The sequence below is a fragment of the Rhinolophus sinicus genome, linkage group LG02, assembly GCF_036562045.2.
Source record: "Rhinolophus sinicus isolate RSC01 linkage group LG02, ASM3656204v1, whole genome shotgun sequence".
In the NCBI taxonomy this organism is placed as follows: domain Eukaryota; kingdom Metazoa; phylum Chordata; class Mammalia; order Chiroptera; family Rhinolophidae; genus Rhinolophus; species Rhinolophus sinicus.
This window is the reverse complement of record NC_133752.1, coordinates 138,357,861-138,380,173: the sequence shown is the minus strand read 5'-3', so window position 1 is coordinate 138,380,173 and position 22,313 is coordinate 138,357,861. Positions and strand designations below refer to the sequence as shown.

Here is a 22,313-nt window from a genome sequence, read left to right as displayed (position 1 = left end):
CAATTATCTAGATAATTCAAGCAAAACCTCCCACAACAGATTTACCATAATTATTTGGAAATTTAAAGGAGAATGGAGTTATTTTGAGTTGAAGAACTTGGATAATCACTCCAATATTTCACTCAACGTGTTGATTGAGCCCTAATTGACCCACAGTACAGATATATAGAGATGATTAAAAACCATCTTTTCAATAGGGATGATTGTTGAAATATTTATGATGTTAGCTTCGTATTTCTGTTTGAAATGCTAGTACAATGGCTAGTAGTATTTGTGTAAAATGCTCACTATTTCTATGATTTGCCAAATGCATAACCATGCAACTTTTTCACCTTAAAAATGTATGACTTTCTTTCCAAAACATGCAAACTTGTGGCCCTTTGTTGCCTTTGCAGTGTTGAACTAGAATCTAGTTTTCATACGTAAAATACAATTTCCTCTTTGAACTTTTGGATTAAAATATAGTTATTTTCCCTTTCTGTAATTGTAAACTGTACCATCATCACCATTTATGCTTGACCTGAATGTGTTCCAACAGCTCAGTACATGCAGAAAACGTAACTATAGAGTCAGGGTCAATTCTTATGCAGATATTCTTGCCACAACAGCATTTTTTTTCTCCACAATTAGGAGCCAACTGGTGAGCCCTCTCCTAAGAGACCAAGGGGAAGACCCAAAGGCAGCAAAAACAAGAGTCCCTCCAAAGCAGCTCAAAAGGTGAGATTTCTTAAGTCCTCCCAACTTTCTGAAGGACCTCAGGAACATCTCTGTAATTTTACCAACTGGGTAACCCAAGACTCATTTCCTACCTTTAATATTAGCAAGATTTCTAAGCAGAGGCTTAGCATAATAAGTCCATGAAGATGCTTCAGTGTTGTTTTAAACAAACAATCACTAAATAATAGGAAACTTAAAACAGGGGTGGGAGGGTGAGGAGGGGGAGTGCAGAATGACACAATCAAGATTTGGGCCACTGGTGAAATAGTTAAATACAAATCAAAACTATAGATTTTGCAGTTTCCTTTAAAAATAATGAAGATTAATTTACTTTGTGCTTATTTGCAAGACTACTGCAGACCCAAACCTCCCTATTAAAGTTAAGTACTTGCCAAATAGTGATAATTAGAAGTAAATCCAATATGGGATACTGGAAAACATTTATGAATTTCACAGCTTTAAATGTTATGATAAAATATACTTGTTTGTTTACAATAAGCATGCAGTATAATGTATTATCTTTCAAAAAGCCTTTCCATCAGGTGATATGGAAATGCTCTATATGGGACAATGAGAAGTTTTTTAAAACAAATATTTGACTCATTTATTACATATTTTTGAGCAGGATAAAATCTAGTCAAGTATAACTTCCACTGTTTCTCTTTATAAATTTTAAATTGCAGTGTAAAATAATTTCATGTTTGTTGTATTTGAGCTAGCAAACAGGAAATAGCTCAGGGTCAATGCATATAAAGAGAAGTGAAGGTGACTATAAAATTCACATTTTTTAGCTTTATAAATAAATCTGAAAAAAAAATCTGTGTTTTACCTGTAGGTTGGTATATTAGTTAAAAACAAAAGTTCAAAATTCAGAAGTAAATTTTGATACATCTTTTGAGTAGATTTGAGTATACTATGTACAGTATTTGTTAAAAAGGACTATATGCTCATTTTTGGGGGATTAATGTTTTATGTGGCTTTCTCTGTGATTATGTGCACTAACCATATTATATGTGATGGTTTTCAGTGTTGTCAACTGCCATAGCAACCAGTGATACATACAAAGTTATTTAGAGTATAACTATGAGTTCTTGTCTGGTTTATTTCAACAGTCTTGCACAGAGTGGAAGAAGTAGATTTCTAATATATTTAAATATAACTGCTTCTCAGAATGAAGATTTATAACTCAACATTTAATCAGTAAACTATAAAGTAGCTCTAAATTACCTTGTCATTTAAAAGTGACACTATATAGTCTTATATTCCTGACATGAATACTTTCTGTTACATTTTACCTAATTTATTAAATTAACTAACAAGGGCTAATTTAACAAAGGAGGGTTTCTTTTTTGTTTTTGTTTTTTGTGGGTTTTTTTTTTTGTTGCGTAGTTTGTGATTTACCTAACTTAATTTTACTCTAATGAGATGGCAAAGGAGTATCTTGGTAGATAGCTAAGAACCGTTTAAACTATGATGTAATTGCTCTGAAAAATGCATCATTATAACATATCATCGTAAATAATTTATTTAAAATTCAATACAAAAAAGAGAGAAGAAATTATCTTTCACATTTCTCTGCATTATACTACTTTGAATGAGTAAAGAGATGCCTTCCATCACCTTCTTTCATTTTTAACAGTTTACCACTGACAAAATCTTTATTGACAAGGAAAGGTGAGACTTGTGCCTAATTTACCACCTGAAGCAAAATATCAAAAAAGTTGATCTCTTTACAAGTAAGGTTGGATTTATTTGTAGTTACTTTAATAATAGGCATTTACAATGACTGTTCCAAGCTACTCATCTCTTTGATAGTTCTCCATGTGTATGCATACATCTTACAACTTCTAAAACAGAAGTAGGCTTTCTCTTTCCCAAAGAGATCTGTCCTTGAAATCTTTCATTCTTCCAGACAGAATTATATCACACAATTCTGTTATAAAAGTACCCCTTTTCATAAAAGTGAATAAATATATTTGTCCATAACATGACTGTTATATTTCTTCAGTTTTATAAATTACGCTTCACTTGGAGAAGATAATACTTTGCAAAACAATGAATGACATTGATGAATTGTTCATGGCATGTATAAACTTAAGGTATTTTCACTTTCAGATCAGTATTTATTGAGTTTGCTACTACCCGATACAAACATGATTCTCAAACATATATTTGTTTAACAAACATATATTGTATTCTAACAAAATGTATGTTTGTTAGGATTTTGAAAAGCAAGCTTTTTTGGAAAAAGTTATATTGTTCATAACATGTAGGATAAACATACCCTGCTAGACTGACCAGAGTAGATATGAGAAGTCTTCCATGATTAATAAATTGGGTATTCTCCTGAAAACTCAGACTCATCAAAATGAAAAATATATAACAAAAACTGGTAAGTATATAGGAGAATAGAAATGTAAAATTAGACAAGATCAGTGTATACTGGAATCTTGATGATGTTGTGTGTTTAAACTTTCTTGCTGCTTGGAGTTTCTTTCTCACAAAGTTTATGTTTGGTCTCAGTAACTGGCCTTGGGGCTTTTGACAACAAAACTGCTTGTTGGAAAATTAGCAATGTGAAGCTTGACAGTGCATACAGAATGTTGCAAGACCAAGGGCTTAAATTAGCAATCACTTTAATTTCAGGCCATAATCAATATAAAATTGATCTGTATAGTATATAAAAAATTTATTAAAAGCACAATTTGTTATGCTTAGAACTTTTGGAAGAGTATAGAAGAGAATAGCTTAGAACTATTCTCCAATCTGCTTGTATTCCACTACTGACAAATGCCCATGGATGATCATTATGTAATTCTAGTCACTTCTGAGAACACCAATCTGAGTGCTTACAATTTGTCCCTGAACCAGTTTCATATTGTTGTCTTAACAAAAGAAACCAGAAGTTAATATTTTCCTGAATAATTTTTTTCGTGTGTGTGTGTGTGTGTGTGTGTGTGTGTGTTGACCCTTTTATTTATGTTTTAGTTTTAGTATATCTGTGACCAGTTACCTCTTAATTCCTTTTTGTTTTGTTTCGTTTTCCTCTCATGTTTGTGCCTGATGGAAATATTTTGTATTTTCACATTTCCCAGGTGGGGAGAGAAGAAAGATATCACCTCCTTTATGGTTGGCTTACGGTTTTTGTTGTAGCTTTTTAATCATGAGAGAATACTAGAAGGGTCGTCATTAATTCTCCAGAATTTAAGGTTACAAATCAAATTAAATCTCAAGCCAATACTCATTCAGGCACTTTTAGGAACAAAAGCTTTTTTAGATTGAATTAAATTTTCATAGAAGGAAATTACATACAAAAAAGATTTCATGTGTGAGAGAGCCCTACTTTATCATGTCATAGATTTGCCTGAACTTAACTTTTGATTTTAGGTGTCGTGACCAGACCTAGTGAGCAAAGGGCAGAATGAAAATATCTAGGTAAAGGATGTATATAATTCAAATAATGTGTTCAGGCAAGCATTTAATTTGTATATTCCATTTGCTTGTACAAAGAAGGCCTGATATTAATTGAATACTATCAAGGCAGATTTATGCTCCTTCTAATCACATTCCTAGAAATGTGGTTGATTTTTCATAAATAGATGACTAGCACCAACCATAGATGTTTTAGGACGAGAGAATGTGGGTTTTACTTATCATTTCAGATAAATGTTAGAACACAGATGCTGAGTGAGGACAGGATATTTTTTCAGAATATAGTAGCCTAAACTGAAGAGAGTAACCAAAGGCATCGTTATAGGTAAGTTAGAGAAAGACAGTATTGGAAGTTGTCATACAATTCCAGCCTATGGCTTCTATGTTACTACTATGATTTAGTTTGATGCCTCTGTGTTATAATGGGCAGGTAATTTCCACTGAGATCCAAAGCCCTATTTGAGTCTACAGATGAATCCAGGCAGGTAGAGTTAAGTAAAGCCTTGTTGCTGTCTCCATTAGCTTGAAATTTTAGGCTGACTTATCTAAGCAATTGACTCATTTTTTTTTTCCACTTCATTTTGCCAGGGAGGAGCAAGCCTTAATGCATCAGTAAATTCTGGCAATACGAGTCATCATGGACGATGATCCAAAGATAGGAGATTCCAGTACATTTGAATTACTTTATGAAGTAACTTTATTTCAAGGGAACCATAGTTCTCATTCTCTGGAAGCTATCATTCTTCCCAACTTTTTCATCAAAAGCTCTTCATTACTTTAACTGACCCACAAACCCTGGCTTGTTTTTATCGCAAAGTTTCAACAGATCATTTGGCTAAGAAGTTAGAACATAGCAGATTGATATTATGTTGCATTTCAGTTCTCCGGAGAATAGATGGATGCTGAAGAGCATTTTATGTCAGTCAAGTCATTCAGACCTATCTTATCTTGCTGGTTGACTTTCTGCGATTTCCAGAGCTCACCTTGGAATCACATAGCTTGGCACAAGGCTGGAACAATGGATTTCACTATTTTAGATTCTGAAGTTTTTAGTTTATGAATTTCTGTTCTGCCAACCAGAAAGAAAAGGTGAATGGAGAACTTATTATATTTTAGGCTATTGTTCCATTCTGTATTGCATTAATACACTGAACCATTTTGAGTGGCTTTTTCTAATTGATTTAGCGAGTAGTAGTACAATCATTCTCTTTTCTCCAGGATAACGTGTGGGGCCGTTTGCTCAGAAGGTAACCCCCATGAACTCTTCTTGTATCATTGCTATTGAGTTTTCTGATTACAAAAGAGATAGAGGGACAGTTTAAAGGAGGAGAGTTATAAACTTTGAAAATTGCTTTTCCTGTCATTTTGGCCTTGGCGTTAGTGCTTGTATAGGTGAAGACAGTGGCATATAGATAATAGCATGGGAGTTGACAGTGAGTGCTTCCTTGAGTACAATGAGTACAAACTCCAATGGATGATAGAATTTACTTATATTTCCTACTAGAAAATAGAGTGATGGCAAACTTGTAACATCTTTTTAAGACTAAAAATGGTTGCACTTAAAATTTGGAAACCCATAGAACTGGATTATCAAAAAGGTAAAATGAGAGTTACTCAATGCTTAGTCTGATTGATTAGCCCAGTTGCTTTTGATGCCAGTGCACATTGATTTACAGTTTATATTTGTTAAAGGACAACTGAAAGAACTAAAATATGTCTTTCTAAACTTTGGATAGTTGGCTCCATATGCTCTTAATTCTGCAGGTCTTAATCTTAAAATATCTGTACATCCATCTCTCCATCTCTCCATCTCTCCATCCATCCATCCATCCATCCATCCATCCATCCATCTCTCCATCCACCCACCCACCCACCCACCCACCCACATATACATAGAGATACATGAAAACAAAACAAGGTACTATTATGCACAAATATTTTTCTAGCTCTTTTTTGGGGGGGAGGGAGGTGCAGATGCACTGATTGAGTATAGGTGGGGGAGGTCTGTCTTTCATGCATTATCACAGTACCTATAAAATAGGAGAGCATTTAGAATAGCAAAAATTACTAGCTATCTAAATTTGACCCAGAAGTCAGAACTGGATAATTCTCTTGGTTCCCAATCTCAGCTCTTGTCCATGTCTTTATAGGAAACTTGGAAATGTCTTGCTTTTAACTACTTTGTTTCACATACTAGAAAGTTTTGATTTTTAAAAATTTGCCCATGGCTATCTTATTTTATATGGGAATATCTCCCAGAAGAACAGACCCTTTATTGCCTTGCAATCAGATTGGGTCTCAGTTCCACTGCTTATGAATGTGGGCAGATCGCTTAATCTCCCATTTGTGAAACGGGGGAGTACTAGCTGCCCTCCTTAAGTAAGATGATGCTCAGAAGGTTACTGTGGAAACTCAAAGAATTGGGAGGTATTTTTTTTTATGATTATTGTTAGTTTCAGGTGTACAAAACAGTGTAATAGTTAGACATTTCACCCCTCACAAAGTGATAACCCCCAATCTATTGCCTCTCTGACATCATATAACTCTATTACAATTCCATTGACTCTATTCCTTATGCTGCACACCATATCCTGTGACTATATGTATATTAAGTTATAGTTGACATACAATATTATTCAACTTCAGCTTCAGGCGTACACTGCAGTGGTCAGGCATCGACACCGTCCACGAAGTGGTCTCCCTAATAAGACATGTGCCCATCTGACACCCTACAAAATCTTTACAACATTATTGATTATATTCCCGAAACTGTCTTTCATATCCCCGTGGCAATATTGTAGTTACCAATTTATGCTGCCTAATCCCTTCCCCTTCTTCCTCATCCCCACACCCCTCCCATCTAGCAACCAACAGGTTTTTGTGAGATATCTTTTTTAAGGGTAACATTTTAAAGTGTGAGAGAGAGAAGAAATTACATTTGAATACTTACTAAATGCCGTCGCTTTTGTCAGACACTTTACATACATATTAGCTCCTTTAATGCCCAAAGGTAGGCATTTTGGTCTTCATTTCACAAATGAGAAACTGATTCAGAGATGTAAATGGTGACGTGTCTAATGTTCAACTCCAGCACATGGTGGCACCTGGGTTTGAATTCAAATCTCATTCTAAAGCTTAGGATCTTTCCACTACTATGTGCTGTCAAATATTTTGTAAAATATTTGCTACAAGGTAGATGGTTATCTTCAGTAACCTGAAATGCAGGTTGGAAATTAGATTTTCAGAAACCTTTGGAGGGCCGTTCTGTACAAGCTTATAAGGGCCTGGAAATGTGTTTCTACTGCAGCTTGTACCCACAGAATCTGGCCATCAAATAAACCACAGGGCTATGCCTTTGGAGATTATAACATATCCAGAAGTTTTCTTATTTGTTAAGTAAGGGGCTAGATGACATGCTCCCAAAAGTCCTACTCAGAAGTCCCACCAAGCTGTAGAATTCTGATAGCAGGAGGAAAACAAGACACACGTGTGGTCTAAACACGTTTCTTTCTTTCCTTCCTTCATTCAGTAAAGATATAGTAAGCATATCTTGTGTACCAGGCACTAATGTGAAGCACTTCCAAGTTCAGGAGTTGTATTTCCTAGATAAATGTCCTTTCTTAATTTTTTAGTCCAGAGTACATTTAAGAGCCTGGAGTATCAGAACTTCTTAGAGAAAGAAATAATTATATTTCCCATTTAACTTTCCTCTCAGCCCTCAGCCCTCAAGAACTTGCTTCTAAACATATAAAATTAAAGATACAGTACTGAAGCTAAACTTTAAAAAAAGACAAAAATATGAATGAAGACAAAGAAGAAATAACACTTTTCATAAAATATGATACGAGAACTGCAAATATTAATATAACAGAGCTGGTCATAGTTTGAAATTTCAGTTCTTGCAAATGTGGAATTCCCATCCTCTCTCCCTTTCCTCACCCCCACCCACTGACAAGCAGGAAATAGTTAATGAGTTTTTTTGTCTCAATTATGCATGAGTTTGGTATAGAACTAAATTCCACACTGGTGAAGGAAAAGCAAATATACACCTCCACAGTCTTGCATGTTTTAAGATATTAAAACAAGCTTCCCAAATGTTTTGTCTTCTATTGAAAAATAATATCCTGAAGAGTGTTAAACACAGGAAAAAAAGTTAAAACTTATGTTTTCCAATATGTAAAAAAACCAGGATCTGTGCTGGTTTATAAACTAAAATCCTAACTTGTTTTGCAGCTTTTGTGAAGTTTGATCAGAATGATTAAATAATGTGGGTTTTAAAGAACAATGCCAACCTCCCAGATCGATGCCACACAGCACACAGCTAATGTGTTTCTTCTAGATGTGGTCTCAGAAGAGGGTTTCGGTTTACATGTAACACTGACCTGAAGACCAACGAGCAAGTTTGCTTTTAACAAGTCCAAGTGATAATCGTGATATTTTGCCCTTTAGTTAATGGTGCAAATTTTGTTTTTGAATAGGCTTTTTGTAAATGAGATGCTCATTTTAAAGTCCTCTTATTTGCAGGGCTTTCTCTCTCTCTTTGAGAGATTTGCTTTCTCTGACTTGGAAATGCAGCGAAACCCTTTTCGAAAACAACCCTCTCTTCAACAGATTTTAGATATGTACACCCAGATCACATCATGGCCCCTGAAACAGAACAGCTGTACAGAGAAAGCCAGGTGTAGGTAGCACTGTTAGCCTTTAAGGTCAGCCTTAAAGCCTGCTCGCCTCCTCCTCTCAACCCCACCTATCATCCCACGCTCGTTAGAAAGGATTTCTGTCTTCCATGTTTGTGTAGTTTACAACTGGGTAAACTGTACAGACTTCAGTTGCTTCCGAAGACTAAATCAGACACTGCTTCTGTATAAGGGGATTTTGTACTTGTATACCCGAGTATGGTCCTAGCCACAGGGTTTCTTAAAAGCGGCATTCTAAAGATGACAGGTGAGTGTAATGGAATGTTTGCATTGACTGAACCTTCTTTGAGATTGGAATAACCTGAAGGAAAACTCCGTTTAAGAGTTCCATCTTGTTAGGAGTAAAAGAACATTTCTTGAGCACCTCATTTACTGCGGGTGCCTCACTCTTCACAGGAGGCATTAGCTCCCTTTCACAGAGGAAATCAAATTAGGGTTTTCAGGGACCTGCCCGTAGTCATAAAGCTAAAATGTCAGACCAGGGATTTGAATCTAAGCTTTCCAAAATGGAGCCTGTATTCCTCTTAAGACACCTCCCTCCCTCCCTGAGACAACTCTCAGAGGTTGTGATTCACTGGGCACTCCTGGCTTTCACTTAATTTAATTCATGCCCTTAATGACTGAAGTTAAGACATTGCCACTAACCTGTGACAATAAATGATTTCTTTGTGGAGCTATTGAATAGTAAACAACGATTCAGACTGCCCAATCTGATGGTTAGGTTTCCTTCTGTTCTGGGAAATGAGCAGCCTCAGTGTCAATATTAGTTAGCTAAAATGATGCCTTATGGTAGCAAATGTGTGTATACTAAGGAAAGGTAGTAGCACTAGAAGGGTAGGAGCCCAGTTACAGCCCAACAGAACTGGGTTCAAATCCCATTTACCAGCTTGGTGTATAACCTTGAGTTATTTACCTCACCCCGAAGGCTTGGATGCTCATCTGCAAAATAAGAGGAATAATAACACCTACCTTTTGTAAGGCTGTTGTGAGGATTCAAACCACACATGCGAATGACAGCCCAGTGTCTGGGGCATTTTAAATGCTCAATAAATGTGAACTAACAATTATACAGAGTTTGGGTTAATTCATGGGGCCTATTGGATAGTAATGTCAGGCCAGGGAGATTTTATTTGGTGAGAAATGTGGCCCATTTTGTCTATCTAGCTAGCTAGCTCGCTAGCTATCATCTATCTCCATCTATTTTTACCAGGCAGATTGAAGAGAGGAGGAGGAGAGCCTCATTTGGAAGTGTAGACAGTTAGAACAGGTAATTTTAGTATCATTGTGTCAAGTACCTATTGGTTGCTACCCCACATAACAAAAGTAAAATGCAAAACAAGTCATCCTGGCTCAAGTTACCTATATTGTGGTGTTTATATAGCCTTGGGATGATTCTCATACACAGAAGAATATGTACTTAACTTTTCTTTATTCTGAAAAGTATAAACATGTTTTTAATAGAAGACATATGTGATGTGATGTGTGCACATTGGTGTATTTGGGGATTGGAATAGGGGTAATAAACACAGGGAAATTAATTTGTAGATAATGTTAAATTTTGATTCAAAAAGGAAGAAACAATTATGATACCAGAAAAATCTTTTATGAAGTAAAGCAGTGAAACAAACTCTCAAGATAGATAGAAATATAGTCACGTCATGCGTGTATTGAATGTGGTATTATTTGTTAATAATGTACATTTTTTATCAATTATTTTATTTTTAGCACCCATAATTTCTACTTCAGGGACAAACATTGATGGTTTCTTCCAGATAGTTTTTCTCTCTGCTTTAGGTGAACTGATCGACAGGTGATTGTTTTTGGCAAGGAATAGGAAATTAACTGTGCAGAAGTATGCAGCTGTTTGCGTTTTGAATTAGAATCCTATGTCTTCTTACTTCCATTTAGACTTGCTTTTGACTAACAATGTATGTAAAAGTGCTTTGTAAATTGTAAAGCAATATATCAGTATTAACTCTTGTAACTTTAGTAGTGACGTGGAAAGAAAAATCATCATTTAAGAAACATTAATTTTCTAAAATACTACTTTATGTAATTATGGATATGTGGGAATAATTTGTTTTATTATTATGGCTAGAAATAAGAGGAAATCACTCCAGGCGAGCCGTAGGGTGAGGGATTGCAATGAAAAAAAAGAAGAATCTACTCAAAAATGGAGAAGATGAACCTTAAAGGAGAAAGAGATTGTTAAAACAATCTCAATACCGCCTCTGCAAACCAGAACATGCTTACTTGAAATGTGTCCCTTGGTGCAGCGCTTATAAATAATGTCAGGTAGGAAACCATATGACTTCCTTTTTCATTTTGCAGAAAGCAGAAGCCACTGGAGAAAAACGGCCAAGAGGCCGACCTAGGAAATGGGTGAGTAATAAGATAAAATCTCTGTTCTTTTTTTCTAATGAAAAGTTTGTTGATTGAAATGAAAATTACTTTTACTTAATCAGTTGCATTAATTTATAACTTCTGCTTTGAGGAAATCTTTGAAAAGGTTAAAGCAAGTGAAAGATTATCACCTCTCCGTACCATTAGGCTCCAGGAGTTTACTCAGAACTCTTCTTTTCCTGGGAGTGACTCCTTTCTCCATCTCTTATCAATGTGAAAAGACTCTCCACTCTTCCTTCAAGTGGGGGTAACAATGAGATGACTTGTTCAGTGCATTCTGTAACTAAGGTTAAAGGGTGTTATGAAACCTTGGAAGCTGATTACAAGTGATGATCAAGTTCAGATGAAATGTGTTTGAGATAACTTTTTAACATTTTTTTTTTCTTTCTTTTTTTCGGTTTCCTCCGTGGCTTCGCTCTGGACATATCTCCTTTTCTAGGTGGCTAGTGTTGTCTTTTTTCACATTGGCTTTCCTAGGAAACCAGGTTTTAAATTCCAGTTTTTCTTGCTTCCCTTAGTAGTCATTCTTACATCCTGACATTATCGACAGTAGCTTCCATGCAAGTGTGCTTGATCCCATAGGCACACAATTTCTGACCTCTATTTGAAACCAGAAATTCAGTGATCGCTGAAGAGCTTCCCTAATTTTACCTTGTGTGGACCTTATGCCCTCTGCTGCTACACTGCCATGTCCTCCTGGTCTGTCTTTCCCACTGACAGAGGAGAAAAGTCTTAAAAATGAATAAAACCGTTTCTGAAGAAAGAGGAAGTCATCCCACCTTCTATGGTGGGAACTTTGACTTTCTGTTTCTCGCTTCTCTGATTTATTCTTCATGCTTCATCTTTTTAAAAAGTTTTTTTGCTGCTATGCTGGATTATAATTTCCTGTTAGTTTGCCATTCCTTTTTCCTCTAAAGTTCTGTATCATTTTTTATTTATACTTGGGTATTACCTTTCATTTAATTTATTCATCTTGTATTTTTGTTTTGTTTTGTTTTGTTTTGTTTTCTCTCTGCTCAACATGTGTTGGGGTTAGATTTCTTAGCACAAGGAAATGGGAATGATCATTTAAACACATCTCAGTGTTACAGTGTCAACTTAAAGTGAGAGCATTTTATTCAAGCTTCTGTTCAGTAAATGAATTCTCCCCAAACCTACCCACCAGGTGGTGATCATCTAGATTGTGTTTGATTACTTTGAATGTTAGTGAACTCACTACCTTTTAAGGCTGTCTCTTCCTTCCTGGAAACCTGAACATCAGAAAATTAGAACATTAGAAAATTCTTCTCTCTGACTCCCTCTAGCTTCTACTCACTGTCTCTAAGCCTCCCTCCTGAGAATATGCCGAGGAATTGTTTTCAGTTTTACTCATGATAGCTGTTCAAATATTTGAAGACAATTAGCACATATACCCTTTGTTCTCTTTTCTGGTTTGGATACATCCAATTCTTTCAAAACTTTTTTCCCCATAAAGGAACATTCTGAGTATGTTTGATTTTTAGTCTTTTGAAATACATCACCTAAAAGTAAGTATCACATTCTAGGTTTGAGCTCCACAGCTACTGGGTTTATCACCTTTCTTGTACATATGGTTCCAGTTACCTATTACTGCTTAATCAACCACCCCAAAACTTAATAATGTAAAAAAGAAAAGCCTTTTTACTATGCTTAGGGCTTCTTAGGGTCAGGGATATGGACAGAGCACAGCAGAAAGCCTTGTCTCTGCTTCAGGGTGTCTGGGGCCTCAGCTGGGAGGACTCAAGCACCAGGGGGTGACTCTAGTGCTTGGGGTCTAAAATCTAGAGGCATCTTCACTCACAGGTCTGGTGCTTTTACAAGATTGGCTCAAAGTCTGGGTGCATCTGGGAGTGACTAGAGCACCCACATACATGGCCTTTCCAGCTTGGTGGTCTCAGGGTAGGTAGTCAGACTTCTAACATGCACTCAGGGCTCCTGGAGAGAGCCTTTTGGCAAATGAGGAGGAAGCCGCAAAAGCTTTTTGGACTTCGTCTCTAAAGTCCAAAAGTGCTACTTGCATTACAGTCTGTTGACTACGTTGGTATCGCCGTACATGTCAAAAATAGGTCTGCCATTTGCTAAGCATCAGAACTTTGAAAGGATATCCTATCCCATTGAACTAATCAATAAGAAAGACCTGTGTAACCTTTCTGATAGGCAACATAATGGAAAATAGCTAAGTTCTTGAAGTCATGAGATTAATTTTGCTAAAATGAAGTGAAGCATTATAAGCAAATACAATGAAAGTTAACCAACATAATAGCTTCCATCAAGCGCGGCCTCTTCTCTCCCCTCCCCACCCCCAGCTATGGAGATATAATTGACACATAACACTGTAAATTTAAGGAATACAACATGTTGATTTGATGTTTATATACATATTGAAAAGTGATTACCACCGTAGCATTAGTTAACACCTCTAGCACCTCACTTAATTACCATTTCTTTTCCTGCGGTGAGAACATTTAAGATCTACTCTCTTAGCAGCTTTCAAGTATATAATATATTGTTAGCTATAATTACCATGCTAGATCTCCAGAACTTACCCTATAACTGGAAGTTTGTACCTTTTGACCAACATTTCCCCATTTCCCCTACCCCCCAGCCCCTGGTAACCACCATTCTACTCTGTTTCTAGAAGTTTAGCTTTTGTAGATTCCGTGTATAAGTGATATCACACAGTCTTTCTATGTCTGACTTACTTCACTTAGCATACTGTCCTTAAGGTCCATCTACTCAAATGGCAGGATTTCCTTCTTTCTCATGGCTGAGTAATAGTCCATTGTGTGTGTGTGTGTGTGTGTGTGTGTGTGTGTGTGTGTGTGTGTGTGTATATACCATATCTGTTTTATGCATTCATCCATAGATGGACACTTAGGTTGTTTCCGTATCTTGCCTCTTCATTGGTCTTTCTACCTTTCATCTCTTCTACCTTTGGGGTATCCTATAATGTTTTCCCGTTGACTTCCATAGGTTAGAGTCATGTCACTACTCTTCTTAGAAACTTGCGATGGTTCCACAGCCAGCTACTGAATTAATTACAACCTGCCTTAGCACTTTGAGATTCCTACAGTTTACACCCACCTGTCTTTATGGCTTTATTTCCCACCACTCATCCTCACACAGCTGATGTTTCAGCCAAGCTAAAATGAAATATGGATTAATTAAAGGATCTGTATGTTTCTTTTTTCTCAATGTATTCTTGCTCATTTGGGGAGATCTGGATTCCAGGCAACTGATCTTCATGCTGGATAAGAAGCCTATGTAAGGCTCCCATCACAGAAACCCTTGCCTTTCTGAGCATAATTGGGCCATCCTCATTGACTCTCTTTCTCATTTTTACTGGCTGTCAGAATGGAACATATTATATAGTGAATTGTTACAAGACCCCGATTTGTTCCCCAAAGAAGAGTTGTTCTACTTAGAAGAGGAAATAAAAGGAAATTGTATATTATTTCTAGACAGCATGCTTCCTCTTTGCTTGTATATAGTCTGTTGGGTAGCATATGCAGCCAGTCACAGCAAGGCATCCAGTTCAATGGCATTCTTTACTGGAATGCTTGTACTAAAGAAATAAGTTATTGCATTTTCCATAGGAAATGGGTTTGTACTTTATAGTAAGTTCAATTCTTTCCAACAGTGTCATTCACGGATTTCCTTGTATTAGAGATATATTTTTCAACTGACTGGATTTACTAGGTACATGGCCTGAAAGCCAGATGGCTCCCCTTTTATTTTTCTGGGTTCCTTTGTTTTGCTTCAAAGTTCTTTTGCTTTTAAAAAGATGTCTTGTAAATTTTATAGTGTCATGTAACAGGTTTGGAAAAACATATCTACAGCATGACCCTCTCATCTGATGTGATTAGGATCTATAGTTGGTAGGTTATTCAAAGGTTGATTAACCAAAAGTATGAAGATGTTGGAGAGAAAGTGCTGGCCTTGCTTGTGCAGAGGACAGGAGGTGGCTAATCAGGTGAGGACGTTCAGTAGATTTTGGTTAATAAACAGTAGAAATGCTGTTTATTCTCCGTTGTCTTCCCCCCCCCCCCAAGTTTGAATTAGATTTCAGATCTATTATTTTGATGAGTTAGTCTGGATTTCCCTTTTTTTCCCCTTTTTTCTTTTTGATATAGTAGAAGTGAGAGGTAAAGGAAAGAGAGAGAAGTGGAACCTAATTTTTCTCCTGGTCTTGTAGTTGGGAGCTCAGGATCTGGATTCAGATAGCCTGGGTTCAATATCTGGCCCGTCACTTGACTGACTGTGAAATCTTGAACAAATTACATGACCTTGTAAAGACCCAGTTTCCTCATTTTTAAAAAGGTGGTAAGAGCAATATGTTCCTCATAGAGTTGTTGTGAGACTTCAATAAGATAATGCATGCAGAAGGCTTAATAAAAGGCACAGCACATAGTAAGTGCTCAATAAATGTTAGAACTTATGGTTAACTTCACTGTACACTTTCGCGTAGATATCACTGACAGCCTGCACCTTACTTACTTCGAGCTCCCAATAGTTACACATGGAATGAGGTGATAGTTATGCATCAAACTAACCAAGTACCTTTGGAGGTATCATTATGTCTTCAATACGTCTATACTGAATATCATCAAGTATAAGAATTTCTTATAAATAATACTAAAGTACATTGGAAATCTATTTGCAGTTAAGGGGAACGTTTTAAATTGTGGTTTATAAACCTTCTAATTGTAGAGGTTTAGTGTCGTGTGGTTTATCAATTTGAAAAGTAATATTTCTGCCTCGATATGCACATGAGAGATGTCCAGGCCTCTCAGAACCTGGGTAGACTTCTGTTAGTCAGTCCTTCTGCTATTTGAATTGAGGGATTTAATATTTGCATTTCTCAATTTTTGCCTAAGAAAGGAGCTCATCACATAACTGACTTAGTGATGCAAAATATTTGGAAAAACTTGTAGAGTGGAGCTAAAGCTCAAGAATACAGTGAAATAAAAAAGATGTGAACCTCACGTATGAAATGCTCCATCCAGATGTTGCTTAGTGAAGAAACTAGTGCTTCTGGAAGAAAAGAAGCAAGGACAAAATAACAAAGAATAAATCAATAGGAAAAAGATGTTTTGGGGTGTTTTGTTTTAAGAATATCTTTATGAGAAAGGAAATTAACAATAAAAGGGAAATACTCTCCAATGTGAATTAATGGTTTTTAAAGAAAAAATAATCATTCTGGAGATACTGAGATTGACCTAGAAATTGACCCAAGGACCAGATGCTGAAGCTTAACTTCAATTGGTCACTCGAAACTTACTAACAAACCCCAGCTGTTCTCTTGGGTTGCTGATTCTCTTTATTTGGTAATGGGGTGTGTGCAGTAGTATGTCAATTTAAAAATATGCATTCCATTCTATCTCTTTCAGGGGACAGTTGTCTTTCTTTTATTAAAGAACTTGTGATACACAGGAAAGTGATGTAATTTCATTTGTTAGTCAAACATGTGAGGATTCTAGATAGGCAACAAGGGCTTTTTGTTTTTCCCAGTTTGCAGAAATCTAGAAACTTAAGTGATGATTTGAGAGTCAAGTAGGGGAACTAAATCAGAATAAAACCTATTACAACTACACTGTTTGAAACTTTTCGGATTTCTTCTGAAAATCCCCACCATTAATGTATTGAGGAACCTGGAAATCTAATGTTGAAGTTAAAACCTTAGGTCTTCATTTCCATTACTTTTTTCTACCAGATGTTGGTTACTTTAAAACAAACAAACAAACAAAAAACCAACTTTCAGCCATTTGTAATTTAACACTTGCTTTGTTTAAACTGAAATATAACTTCGATATTTAGAAAGGAATATCCAATAACGTATATTGCAGGTAATCGTAACTTTTTACTGGAGTCAGAGGGAAAGAAATGACTTTGCTTTAACATCAAAAACTGTCTGCTAATGGAATGTGTGAAGGCAAAACCATTTTCCCTTAGAAACGTGTAATATAAAAATGCTTTAAAAAAAATAGGAGCTGATCCCTCTGAAGCACATGTGTTGACATATGCTCAGTAAATAAAACATAAATTTTTCTGATGCATATTATATGTTCAAGATTGGTAAGCAATATTTTCTGAAATTATCTCCTCCTTCACAATATTTTGTGGTAAAATGGAATACTTTGTAGAACAGAACTCTGGGGGGAAAAGTGACAAGTTTATTTTGTTTTTTAATAGTATGCTGCAAAAGTCACTAAAATGATTATTTAAAATTTCAAGATTAAATGTAAAAAAAAACACACTAATAAATCATACTCAGGAGGCAAGAATTGGGTTTGATCATATTTTGACTCAAGATTAATCTTTTCTGTTTGTTTAAATATTGAAGTGCTGTTCTTAATTATTCTGCTAAATGAAGTCTTGATAAAAGAGATTGATAACCTGTCCTACTTTGTCATCCAGTGTAGTTTGGCATGTCCAATTTCTACCAGATCCTGACCATCCAGAGTTATAAAGACATTGACCTTTGGGGTCAATAATAGCACAGTAATACCACATGGCTATTGCAGTACTGTGACATTGACCCTGCCACAGTACTGCAGTAGCCATGTGGTATTATTAAGCTATAATCAAGGAAGACCATGTTTTTTTCCCACTTGTGGTTGAATGGCAAATTATAGACAGGAGATGGTTCAGGTAAATGTCCCGTTTCTCTACAAAAAATAATCAGAGTGACAGAATCCTGACTGAGAGAGTTATCTCAATTTCACTCTCATTAGATGACAGGCGTTATGGAATTCATTGACCATTTTATATGACAATAAATATGCTTAAAGACAATACTACCATATACATATTTACCTAGCTTACCCATATCTGAGTATTTATGGTTGGCAGTAAATATTTCTAAAATATTTGATACCATCATGTCATATATAAATAAAATTAATATACCACGTATACTTTTTAACTAGGCAAGACAGGTAAAACCATTATTCCATATTTAAGAAAACGTTTTTGTTCTGTTTTTAAGGGTGGCATCTGCTTTTATTTTAAGATTGTTTTAAGTCAAAGAATTTTTTATTCTAAACTCATCAATATTTGACACAAATATTTAACCATTTTTGGCAACATTTCAATCCAATGGGATTTAAGCAAGTCTACCTACCATCTCTACTCTGGACTGAAATAAGGACCTTTGCATTTTGAGGAGCTGAGTACCTTTGGGCAGCCCTTTTAATTTACCCATGCTTTTTCTCCTGTTTAAATGTTCTATCTGTAACTAACGGCTGTCAAGCATTTGTCAAGCACAAAAACCGTTATTGCTACAACGAACTCTATTATCCAGGGACTGATAATGGAATTTGTAGATGATCCAGCCTCACATCCCCTTCTTTACTTTGTTTTCCCTGCTTCTTCCCCTACCCTCACCTGCCTTTGGCCATTTGACTGTTCATCAGCCCCTGCATCAGATAGGGGCAGGGCCAGGAACAGGGGGTCAACTCTGGTAAAAGGCTTGGTAGGGAAGAGGCTGGAGTAATGGCCGAGATAAGGTTCTCAGATGATCTGTCAGTTTGATATATCCAAGGTCCCCCCATACCCGGTCCTTGGGGGTAATTCAATGCAGCCATGACGCTGAAATTTGTTTTACATTTATTATTTATTCATTCTTATAATAAGTGTCATTTTAGAAGTAAGATAAGACTTCTTTTTAGGATGCTATAGGAAGCAAAACCTCTTTTTTATATTTCCTCGGTATTGATGAGTGGCTGCAGAATAGGTGTGGTTTAATAAGTCTTTGCCCCCGTTCAAGTCCAGAAGAATTGCGCTAAGTTTACTCTTGCATTAGACTCAGGTTGTAGAATGATAATTCATTAAATTCAGGCAAAGGAAGTTTGCCTTATGATGTTGACAGGATCCTATTTGGGTATTAAAAGATCATATAACTAACTCTAGCTGTATGATCAAGGGAAGCCCATGTTATCACTTTGTGCTGTGGTTTCATTGCATTAACCCAGAAAATGCACTTTGAATGTCTCGTTGAACATAGTACTGTGCAGAAGGCTCAACATGTAAGATGGACAGCACAGATACGGGAGAAACTGATTGAACACTTTTTTTGTTCACTTGTTTGCTTGACTGGATCGTGTTAAACCTGGGGCTCTAATTACGAGACCCTTGGATTTTGTGATTTTCCATTTGTCCTAATTTTTTGCTCAAGTCTTTTGACAGTATTATGGATCAAGCCCTGTGTTGGTGTGTGGGGCTATGGAGGCCAACAGGATAGGTGGGGGCTGCCTTTGGGGTGCTTCCAGTCTGGGGATCCAAAAAGGGAAATCTGATTCTAGCGCACTAGGTTAGTAGTACTCTGTGCTTTGGGTGTCCTGAGGCTAAATGAAGTTCCAGTTTTCAAGTACTTTTTAACTCTTTAGAATTTGACAGTCCTTCTATAGAAGTGATGATGCTACTTTCCAAATTCTAGTAGCATTCTCTATCCTTATTTGAATGTAACTGCCTATAATTTATGAATTTGTTGTATTAGTGGGCCTGAGGTTATACTCTCTCATTATCACCACAGCAAATATCCAGGCAAATATCAAATGTATACCTATTTGCTTTATCGAAATAATGAGTTAGACTTGATCTGAGTAAGATAAGCTTTAAAAGATAGCTATTCAAGTGTCAAACACAATCTCAAAGAGAAGGGGACGGGGAATCAGAAAGACCAGGATAATTCTATTGAGCCACCACCTCAGCATAGGTTGATCTTATTTTTCCTCTTTGTTGATGCTGAATATAATTCGTGTTTGTCAAGTAACTTTAAAATCGCCAGATGTTAAAGAAACTAATTATATACTTGAATATCGCTGACTAGTGCTACGCTTTATATGGAAAATGAGCTCTTTGAGGGTAAAAAGCATAACGTATTTATCTTTTCACCTTCAGCACCTATAGAACATAGGAGGGAATTCAGCAAAGTGATTTAGAGCTCAGACTGCCTGGATTTAGTTAGCTTATCCAGGCAAGTTGCTCATTGTCACCAGCTCCAGTCTCCCTGTGTATAAAACAAAGGGTAATAATAGTTCTCATTTTATAGGATTATTTTGTAAGAAATAAATGACAAGTCATCAAAAAACTTTATTCAACACGCAGCAAACACTCAATAGCTCATCGTGGTGGATGTTAGCGTAGCTCCAGGCTCGTAGCAGGATTTAATAAATATTTGGTGAGTAGAATGACAGTATTTCTGTAGTATGTATAAAACATGGTCTTTGGATTTTTGTTTTCTAGTAGTGAATGTGGATTTGAGGTGCATTCTTTGGCTTCTTTTCATTTATTTTTTTAATCTGATGATTTATATTTTCAAAGAAGTTATACAAGGGTTAAAAGTACAACCTGTGGGCTTCAAAGCAGTGTTTGTAATAATTTTGAATTCCAGCTTATGCCTTTCCACTTAAGAAATAAGCTGTGAACCGCTATCACCCAGGCCCAATACCGGCTTTGAATGCCTTGCCCTATATTAATGTTTCCATTCCCTCACTCCTGGAAATAGCATTCTGCTTTCCAAAATAGACGCTAGTGCTGTACCTTAAAAGAATTTTTGTCACAGCTTTGGATCCTCAGAAAAACAGAAGAGAGCTATGTTGACACCAAATAATTTTCTAAGGTAGTTTCTAATTTTTTCCTACAAAAATTCATTTTAATTGCCTGTCTTTCCTTTCTTTTACTGCTATTTTTTATACTAACATGAAAATAAAGAAAAGGGAAAAATCAGTTACTAAGTCTGTTGTTTCTTTGACTTCTTTCAAGGGCATTTGGAAGCCCTTCAAGTGACACAGAAAGCAGGGGGGTACACAAGTAGGAATTCACTAAGGGGAAAATCTAATACCCAAGGTTGACGTCACAACAGGGATAAGGGCTTCACAGTCAGAATAACATAGGTAGCAATGTCGCGTAACTTAGAAGTTTAAACATTAACATTACCAATAAAGGCAGTGCAGATCTGCCAAGTTTCCAGACAATCCAAATATTTTCAGTCTTGAGGGAGCACCCTATTACAGGAAACACCAGAGCCCAGGGAGGTGAGAGAATTGCCCTCTGTGGAGGACCAGGGAATCCTAGGATTATAGCTGATAATGTTCTATAAAGTACTATTTGTTTTGCAATCTTTTATCGTTTCCTGTTCAGAATGATTCTGATGTCAGAGAAGACATATATCACCCAGTCTGTGTCAAAAGGTGATCCTGAGTATAATTTCCTTATTACAGAATCTCAGGCCTTACATTTTCTTTCCTAATGTGATTTTCTGAGATGGCCCAATTTTAATGTTTTCTAAATTCCCCAGTGGAAATTGATGAAGCATTCACAGCCCTGGGCCCACTCTCAGTTGATAGATCTGGGGTCAAGTTGGAATATATGAACGTGACCTTCTCTGTGGTCCCCTGCTCTCTCGAGAGACTGACATTCAGCAAGTAGTCCCGCTCGTGACATTGGCGTGTACCTCTTGAGTGTAATGGAAAGAATGAAAAGGCAATGTGTGGTAATGCTGTCCATTCTATCACATTTTCATTTTCCTGTGCTCTTATTAAACTTTAAATTTCTCTTTGGGGAGTAAAACCAAAGTTTGATTTTCACAGCCTTCATTTCTCTTTCTTATCTGTAGACCATTTATTTCCTATACGTATAGAATGAAAATGACTTCATTCCCATCCCTAATTCTCATCCTCCTAACTCCTTTCAGAGCAATCGCATAGAGTTTAATGATGTTCTGTTTGGAGTGATCATTTAGAGGGCTCATTCCCAGGCTATCAAACCAAAGCAGTGGTGGGTCATGTGTTTTTATTTAGTAATGCTCTTCTTCCAGTGATAGCGTACTTTTTTGGTGGACATTAACATTTATCAAGGAATCAGCCAGGCTTATGATTTGGGGCATTGCTGGGCATCCTGTTTAGACAATTGATGAGCTGCACAAAATCATTTAAAATCCATAATTTTATAAACAATAAAATGGTGACTTTCTCTAATACATAGTCTTAAGCTGCTTTGCTGTGAAATTTCAAATCTCAGTGGAGATCAATTGGGACCCTTTTC

General features: G+C 36.4%; 1 protein-coding gene and 1 long non-coding RNA gene across 2 annotated transcripts in view; one reads left to right on the top strand and one right to left on the bottom strand.

The window, feature by feature from the left end:
- The window catches only part of LOC109447781 (uncharacterized), a 424,051-nt gene that overhangs the window by 237,246 nt on the left and 164,492 nt on the right, over positions 1-22,313 (bottom strand). The window lies entirely within an intron of this gene.
- Positions 1-22,313, top strand: part of HMGA2 (high mobility group AT-hook 2) — a 133,341-nt gene that overhangs the window by 4,563 nt on the left and 106,465 nt on the right. Inside the window, exons 2-3 of the mRNA XM_074325456.1 lie at positions 631-717; positions 11,178-11,228. Of these exons, the coding sequence (XP_074181557.1) occupies positions 631-717; positions 11,178-11,228 (138 nt within the window). The remainder of the gene's footprint in view (positions 1-630; positions 718-11,177; positions 11,229-22,313) is intronic.